We start from the raw sequence: 8,761 nt of genomic DNA on the forward strand, positions 1-8,761 counted from the left end.
ATCCACTACACTCGACCTGGATCCACCTTCAGAGCTGCGCAATCTGAAATGGGCTATCTACTCTCTTTCCTTTTGTGAGCCACCTCTCTGTGGGTGGCCACCACCAAAATGTCCATATTCCCCATCGCTCACAAAAGGGTCCTTTTGTTTCCTGTCTCACTGGCTTTGAGGATATTATTGTCATGATATATGGACCAAAGTGTTTCTTAAACAGGAGCTATTTTATTAAAGAAAACAACTGTACCCACAGGAATAAACAGGCTGTCAAGGTTCCTTCCCCACTCTGAACGCTAGGGTACAGATGTGGAGACCTGCATGAAAACCTCCTAAGCTTACTTTTACCAGCTTAGGTTAAAACTTCCCCAAGGTACAAACTATTTTACCTTTTGCCCTTGGACTTTATCACTGCCACCACCAAACGTCTAACAGGGATATAATTTGGAAAGGGTCCGTTTGGAAATGTCTTTCTCCCCCAAATCCTCCCAAACATTACACCCCCTTTCCTGGGGAAGGTTTGATAAAAATCCTCACCAATTTGCATAGGTGAACACAGACCCAAACCCCTGGATCTTAAGAACAATGAAAAAGCATTCAGTTTCTTAAAAGAAGAATTTTAATAGAAGAAAAAGTAAAAAGAATCACCTCTGTAAAATCAGGATGGTAAATACCTTACAGGGTAATTAGATTCAAAACATAGAGAATCCCTCTAGGCAAAACCTTAAGTTACAAAAACAGGAATATCCATTCCATTCAGCACAGCTTATTTTCTCAGCCATTTAAAGAAATCAGAATTTAATGCACATCTAGCTAGATTACTTACTAAGTTCTAAGACTCCATTCCTGTTCTGTTTCCGGCGAAAGCATCACACAGACAGAGAGAGAGAGGCTTTGTTTCTCCCTCTCCCCAGCTTTTGAAAGTATCTTGTCTCCTCATTGGTCATTTTGGTCAGGTGCCAGCGAGGTTACCCTAGCTTCTTAACCCTTTACAGGTGAAAGGATTTTTCCTCTGGCCAGGAGGGATTTTAAAGGTGTTTACCCTTCCCTTTATATTTATGACACAGGCTTAGTCCCAGCTTCGTCTCCTACATTGACCAGGGACACCCCCCCATCCTACCTGGGATGTTATAGAGTCCACAGAGCCATTTAGTGACCAAACAATATACTGCAAAGAGCATACCTTCACAAATATCACTCTAGGACACCACTTTTTTGAAATGGGGCATTTGTTACATGTTTCTGTATGTTACATGTTTTCTATTCTCCCCTTAGGGGCTTATACTGCATCCATAGTAGATGGGGTTTGGGCAAGTTTTCCAGGCTGCCATTCAGTGATGAGCTGCCAGAAGCTGAAGAACCGGTTCCTTCAGTCGCTCCGGGTCTTCAGTGGCACTTCGGCGGCATGTCCTTCAGTCGCTCTGGGTCTTCAGTGGCACTGAAGGACCTGCCGCTAAAGTGCCGCCGAAGGCCCGGAGTGCCACTGGGAGAGTAAAAATTCTCAGGGGAGCTTCCCCAGCCGAGAGCTCAGGTGGGACGGAAAGGATGGTCCCGCGGGCCACAGTTTGCCCACCCCTTTAACAACCGGTTCTAAACCGGCTTCAAAATTTAACAACCGGTTTGCGCGAACTGGTGCGAACTGGCTCCAGCTCACCACTGCTGCCACTGACGAACTGTTCATCCAGGAACACAGGTACCATAAGGCACTTATACAGAAAATACATAAGTTCAGAAGGACAGCAAATGTATAAATCGGCTGCCAAAGCTAACTGTCACATGGACTTTCATCCTCAGTGAAGCTGAATGCACTAGTAGCTGCTCATCCTGCAAGTGTGCCTTGTTTTGCTAGAACAATAGGGATGAGATGTTTTTCTGTAATTTCTGAGCATTTGTTTTAACCTGCTGCTTTTGTTTTTTTAACTTCAAAGGAGACAACCATGACCCTAATACCCTGTGTCCAAAGAGACGCTCTCAATTCCGTCTCCCTCACTGTTTTTAGGTGATTTCTTTCCCTGACTCTCATTTGCTCCCTTTTGAGAGGAGGAGTGGAGTGGATATAGGGGCTATAATAACCACTGAAGAATTCATGCATGAGCAGAGAATTTCGAGAGGATGACAGCATTCTATCTGAAGCAGTAATAAACACATATATTGGAAACTTTCCACTTGCACAGGGGTTACAATAAACCAGATTTGTGGTCCTAAGATAAAGACAATTGTGAACAGCTTTTTAGCAATAGCCAAAGTCATTGTCTTCCTCTTCAGGCTACAGCAAATGTTTCCCCCCCATATTCATGCAAAACTATTGTGTGTATAACCCCCCAAAGCACAGAATAAACAATTACACAGAAGTATGCAAATAAAAAAAAATACAAGCAACTCAAACAGTAGAAAACATGTCAGTAGTTAGACACCTACTGTCGTAAATCAAAATATACATTTTAAGTTAGGTAGCAAACTCTTCAACAGAAAATGAAGAAATATTAATCTTGGGGCAGTCCAGTGAATAGGGCGCTGGAGTAGGAATGAGGAGACCTTGCTTTTGGTTCAACTCTGCCACGGAGCCACTGTGTGACCTTGGGCAAGACCCTCATGGTAGGGACTTTTCTGTTTTTTCCAGCATAATGGGGCCTGACTGGGTCTTTGTGCGCTACCAGAATGTAAATGTTTACTGAGATGGTCATTTACCACAGTATCTGAGGGTCTCACTCACTTTATCCTCACGACACTCCTGTAAAGCAACTATTATCCCCATTTTAAAGAAATGCGGCACTGAGAGGCTTGCCCAGAATGACAGTGGTAGACCGAACATTTGAACCCTGGCTTGCTAAGAGCTAGACTACTGATCACTGAACCTGCCTTCCTTTCTATTGTTAGTACTGATAAGAACAGAGATAAAAATTTTATTAAGATGATGTTAAAATAAAAAGAAAACGGTACAGAGTTTAAGCATAGAAGTTTCTGGTTATCAGGGAATAATGTACAGATTATCAAGGGCTGCGAAGTTTGGTTTAGGATCAGCTGGCGTAAGGAATACATGATCTGTAATATCCCCAATACTACTATTAACATTTCACCTCTCATTCCCTATCCCCCTCACCCCTGGCCTTCATCTCTCTTGGGTATTTAGATTTGATGTGTGTGGCGGTTCAATGATGAGACAGAACACAGCTTTTAGCAAGCAAGCAGGCTGGTCTCTGCTAACGGGCTTCTCCCTGTCAGCTTTCCACCTTCCCCTTTATTCTCTCTCTCTCCCCCCGCGCATGACATTCTCCAACAGATAAAAGGAATACACTGGCTTTGTTTAACATTCTTATTTACCAATTTCTATCTACCGCATTCCTTGCTCTCGGGCCTTGAGCCCAGTCCTGAGAGGCTTCCCACGATACATATCATCTTGGCGAGATTCCAAGGTTGATGCCCTTGAAAGGAGCTGTGTGTGCACTACTCCTACACAACACTCCAGGTGTGCCCTGAATGTTGCCAAGCGCATAAACCTTTATGAATCCTACATCCCCTCCTTTTTTGTTTATTTGTGCTCGGCCATCTCATGGTAGCCATCAATTTGCATTTGCAAGCCAATTAACTCCCGGACAGACAAGGTCATAACTCGTGGAGCCTGCCAGGGCGGGTCTCGACAAAGCCTTAACAAAAAGGAATACATTGTACACAGCAGCAGCAAAAAATAAGCTTAAAAAGGTAAAGTGTGATTGGCCTGGCCCCGATTAGCCATGCTAGAGTACTGGGAAGAGAGGTTCGAGTAAGCAGCGAGCATCATCTCATTCCCAGTTTCCTCAGGGTGATGACATACTGAAATAAGGCACGTACCTAACAATTCTTCAGCTGCTACAAAATCAAATAAACAAAAGTGGGTAACATTTGCTATTGAAGCCAATCTTTCCCATAGGTTATATGTCATTCGGGCCTGTAACGGAGAAAGCGCTCCCGAATCAACCCCTCCAGGAAATAGCAGGTACAAAAGGCATACAATCAGTACAGAATTAGCAGTAATTTGGGCGAGAATCGCCACAAACAAAGTCTCAGGAGTCTCTGGCTGTTGGTTTGCTGCCAGTCTTCGTTGAGCTGCGGCGACCAATGCTTTTACTGCTCCCCATGTCATGGGCTGGCTTGTCACGGCCTAGCTTGGGATGCTACGTCTCCTCCGTCTCCGTCTTGCCGTTGTCGACCCGGGAGGCACCGCGTTCTCCTCCAAGGTCAGCTGAAACTCCGGTATGGGGTTCGACAGCCCCTGGTGCCACGCCATGCTGTTTCAGTGCCGGTCGCACACACCGGGCTGGAACCCACAACGGTCCTGCAGGAAGAAACACAGCAGCATATCCCCGACCCCAAGTGATTAAAGGCACTGGGCCCAACCATTGCAGATCAGGCAGCTGACAGTAATAGACACGCGGTCTTTCCATTTGTGAAAATGCCGATCCGCGGGGGTCTGCTGATCTGCGTTCAGCGTTAAATTATTTAAAGTAAACAAAAGGATATGCAGTTGTTGCTGAATGTCTCCTAAAATTCGGAGACGCAGCTCCCCTTGTTTTAATTGTTTGTCAAGCAAGGTTTTTAGCGTGCGATTTGCACGTTCAACAATGGCTTGGCCTGTGGAATTATAAGGGATCCCGTGTTTGAGATGGACGTCCCATTGGGCACAAAAGGTGAAAAGTGCTGTGGAGCAATAGGCTGGGGCATTATCCATTTTTATCTGGCTCGGGTGACCCATAACAGCAAAACAGGCTAGCAAATGGTGAATAACTTTGGGAGTGGCTTCCCCACGCTCTGGGGTCGCCCAAAGGAATCCCAAATAGGTATCAATGAAAACATGTAAAAACGAATAGGGGTGGAATTGTGGCACATGAGTGACGTCCATTTGCCACAGCTGATTCGCTGCGGTACCTCTAGGGTTAACGGCATAAAAAAAGGTAGGGGCAGCAGCGGCACAGTGGGGGCAGGAATGAACAATAGAACGTGCATGATCAGCAGGAATATGAAACTGTCGGGCCAAAACAGAGGCAGACTGATGAAAAAAGGAATGGCTTTCAATGGGGTCAGAAAAAAGGGAATTTACCTGACCACGTAACGCGCGATCGGCGCGCGCATTGCCTTCAATGAGTAGCCCAAGCAGAGGGGTATGACTGCGAATATGAGCAACAAAATAAGGGAAATTACGAGTGGTGAGGAGATACTGTAAAGACAAAAACAGGCGAAGGAGGTCCGCATCGACCTGAGGGGTAATGAGGGCAAGGGGTAAATGATCAATTACCTGATAAACATAATGCATGTCCATGATCAAATTAAAGGGACAATCAGCAAAAAATTGAAAGGCCAAAATAACAGCAGCTAATTCCAAGGACTAGTAAAGCTCTCCAAGCGCTGTGCATGCAAATATTGTTGTACAAGTGAATGAAGCGCTTTCAGCTTTTCTAGAGGGAGCGGCCACTGGTCAATCCATACGGGCTCTAAGGATTGCCATACCAATGGTAATGCGGATGGCAAGGTGGGTGAGGGAGGATTTTGAGCCATTAGATATTAATATCGAGGGTGGTGTCCAGCTTTGTAAGTAAATCACGGCCCCAAATACTGAGGTGGACAGGGAGTACAAAAGGGCGGATTGTAGCAAGGGCACAGCCTCCTGGTTTAGAGACCGTGACCCAAGACAAACTTTGGCGCCCGGGTTTGCTACCCTCGATCCCCCACAACTCTTTAGAAGGAACTGTTGGCCAACCGACCGGCCACTCCGGATCACGAATCACCGTAACGTCAGCTCCAGTGTCCACCAACCCTGTAAAAGGAACATTATTTAAGAGAAGTGTTAACTGAGGTTTTGAGGGGCAGACCGACATTGTCAGAGCAACAAGTGGAGAGGACGTATTGTGAGACGGCGACTGAGACAGCGTCGATCCAAAGCCGTTCCCGCCCCGGGTTCGATCCTCTGCGGCTGGCACCTAATAGGGGACTAAAATCAATTGTGCAATTGACCGTCCACGCGGGAGCGATTGCGGAAGATGGGTCCACACCTGAACCTTAATAACACCAGTGTAATCAGCATCGATGACTCCTGGGATGACAAAAAAACCCTGTTTCCCAGCGTGTGAGCGAGGGAGAACCAGACCCACAAATCCGGCAGGGAGAGGTCCCGTCACCTGTGTAGGTATGGCGCAAACCTCCCCTGGCAACTGAAAATCAGCGTCCTCCTGCATAATCAAATCAAGCCCTGTACTTCCGGCAGTCGCCGCCCTCATGGAATCTATGGATTGTAAGGCAGAGGAACAGTTGTCTGAGTGGGAAACACCCCCGTTTGGCCCTGGGTTCGGGGGGGACCCGTTGTGCGGTTTCCCGACCCGCTACGACACTGATTAGCCCAGTGATAGCCCTTCCGACACTTGGGGCACTTCTTTGAGGGGCGGGCGGGCGCCGTCGATGAGCGGCACTCCCTCTGAAAGTGACCCTCCTTACCACAGCGGTAACAACGCTTCCCCTCCTTCCCGGTTTTTCGCAGGGCGGCAGCCAGAACTCCAGCTTTATGGGCTTGGGTTCCGATGTTTTGGCACACCCGCAGCATGTCCAACAGCTCTAGAATTCCAGAGGCTTGTGCAGCCTGGAGAGCACGGCGGCAATCCTCGTTCGCATTTTCAACCGCCATTTTTAACAGGATCTCCTGAGCTGCCACAGGGTTATCCACCTGTCGGAGGATAGCCTCCTGCAATCTGTTGGTAAAATCCATAAAGGACTCTGATGCACCCTGACGGATACTGGCAAAGCTTTTAGTAGGCCTGCCCGAATCCGGGACCTTCCGGAAAGCATGCTGGGCGCAGGCGGAAATAATGGGGAAGACGGCCTGAGGGAGTTGAGACTGTAGCTGAACAGTAGCAAACTGTCCCTCCCCTGCCAAGTGCTCATAAATGACACCTTGCTCTCTATATACCTGGGCTTGGCGTTCCGCCATCTGCCGATACTCACTAAGCCAAATAACATACTGACTAGGTGTCAGCATCATGCGCAACAGCGCCTTCCAATCTTCAGGGATCAGGGTGTACCCAGTACCGAGCCCTTCAATGAGACCACGTACATACGTGCTAGTCAGGCCAAACTCGTGAATCGCTTTCTTTACCTCTCTGATCACCGAGTAAGGCAAACTGACCCAGTCTGCAACCTGGTTGCCCTGGCCATCATCCTGCCAGGTCACCGGACAAACTGAGACCAGATCAGCCAGCTCCTCTGCTGTAAGATCTGAGCGAGTCTTCGCTGCGTGAACCATTTGTTGCACCAGCGAAAGCCCCTGAGCAGACGCAGACGACCCCCCGGGGGGCCCCGGAGCATGGGGCCCCACGGGCGGAGGGCGATCACACACCGGCTCCGGTGGGGAAGGCCAGGGAGGCAGTGGTAATAGAGGCACTGGGGGCGAAGCAGGGGGAGGGATGGTTGCAGGAGTGGACAGGGGTGGCGGGATCGGCAGCCCCTCTGTTGGCGCGGGAGAGGGTCTTTCTGAGGTGACACACTGTGTCGCATTGTCAGGAGGGGGGATGGCTGCAGGAGCGGACGGGCGTGGCGAGATCACTAGCCTCGCGAGGGAGGGCCTGTCCGAGGCGACACACTGTATCGCGTCGCGGCAGAGGTGCCAGGCATGTAAAGCCTGCACGGGCGCCCGAGGCTCTTTGTGCAATGTCTGGCCCAACCGCTCCCAGTCCGCTAGCTTAAGGGTTCCGGCTTCAGGGTACCACGGGCATTGGGCACTCACTTCCTGTAGCAGGAGAGTGAGTTCTCGAGCGGGGCAGTCATGCTGAGCCTTACGCAGCAAATACTGTAGCTCATTGCGGTGTTGCACTTGCAAAGCAGAGAGGGAGCTTCCCATACTTACCACAACGAAAAATACTCACCGGGATCCACGAAGCGGATGAGTGACGCGTCTGAAACCCTTGCCGGGCGAGGTGAGTGCTGAGGGCCCCACGTTTGGGCGCCAGTTGTGGCGGTTCAATGATGAGACAGAACACAGCTTTTAGCAAGCAAGCAGGCTGGTCTCTGCTAACGGGCTTCTCCCTGTCAGCTTTCCACCTTCCCCTTTATTCTCTCTCTCTCCCCCCGCGCATTACATTCTCCAACAGATAAAAGGAATACACTGGCTTTGTTTAACATTCTTATTTACCAATTTCTATCTACCGCATTCCTTGCTCTCGGGCCTTGAGCCCAGTCCTGAGAGGCTTCCCACGATACATATCATCTTGGCGAGATTCCAAGGTTGATGCCCTTGAAAGGAGCTGTGTGTGCACTACTCCTACACAACACTCCGGGTGTGCCCTGAATGTTGCCAAGCGCATAAACCTTTATGAATCCTACAGATGTGCTTCAGAGTAGGGACTGTCTCTCATTATGTGTCCATACAGTGCCTAGCACAAGGAGCACTGATCTCAGTTACAGTAATAAGGTGCTCTGTAATATAAATAATAAATCTGGACCTTTGATTAGAAAAAAGAACACTGGAAAAAATAACTTTAAATATATAATAATGTGGAAAGGATTTTACAAAAATACTATGAACTAATCCAAAAGGGCAAATCATGTCATCAGTTTTTAATTAGAACTTCTGATTGGTTTGGAAGGGGAGTTTTGTTCAGTAAGCAACGGCATGATATGGCCTTATGAAGCGAACAGCAACAGAATATATAAAGCAAAACAGAAAAGAAGAAGAAAACCCGCAAGCCTGTAAGTACAAATTCCAAATGATCAGTGAGGGGTAAAGCCATGTAGAATCATTTTACAAAAA

General features: G+C 48.1%; 1 protein-coding gene across 2 annotated transcripts; it reads right to left on the minus strand.

The window, feature by feature from the left end:
* Window positions 1-3,119: 3,119 nt before the first annotated feature.
* On the minus strand, window positions 3,120-6,962 carry LOC141985982 (endogenous retrovirus group K member 6 Gag polyprotein-like). Of its 2 annotated transcripts, none has more exons than XR_012639086.1 (2): window positions 5,069-5,497; window positions 3,120-4,306 (listed from the first exon to the last, which is right to left on the minus strand). XR_012639086.1 is itself a non-coding variant. In XM_074950151.1 (2 exons), the coding sequence occupies exons 1-2, from the start codon at window positions 6,944-6,946 to the stop codon at window positions 4,146-4,148; spliced, it is 651 nt and encodes a 216-aa protein (XP_074806252.1). In that variant the 5' UTR covers window positions 6,947-6,962; the 3' UTR covers window positions 3,120-4,145. The 2 variants fall into 2 exon arrangements, 1 of the variants encoding a protein (XP_074806252.1); XM_074950151.1 differs by lacking the exon at window positions 5,069-5,497 and adding an exon at window positions 6,457-6,962.
* Window positions 6,963-8,761: the final 1,799 nt, after the last annotated feature.

Source organism: Natator depressus, chromosome 4 (assembly GCF_965152275.1).
Source record: "Natator depressus isolate rNatDep1 chromosome 4, rNatDep2.hap1, whole genome shotgun sequence".
Lineage (NCBI taxonomy): Eukaryota > Metazoa > Chordata > Testudines > Cheloniidae > Natator > Natator depressus.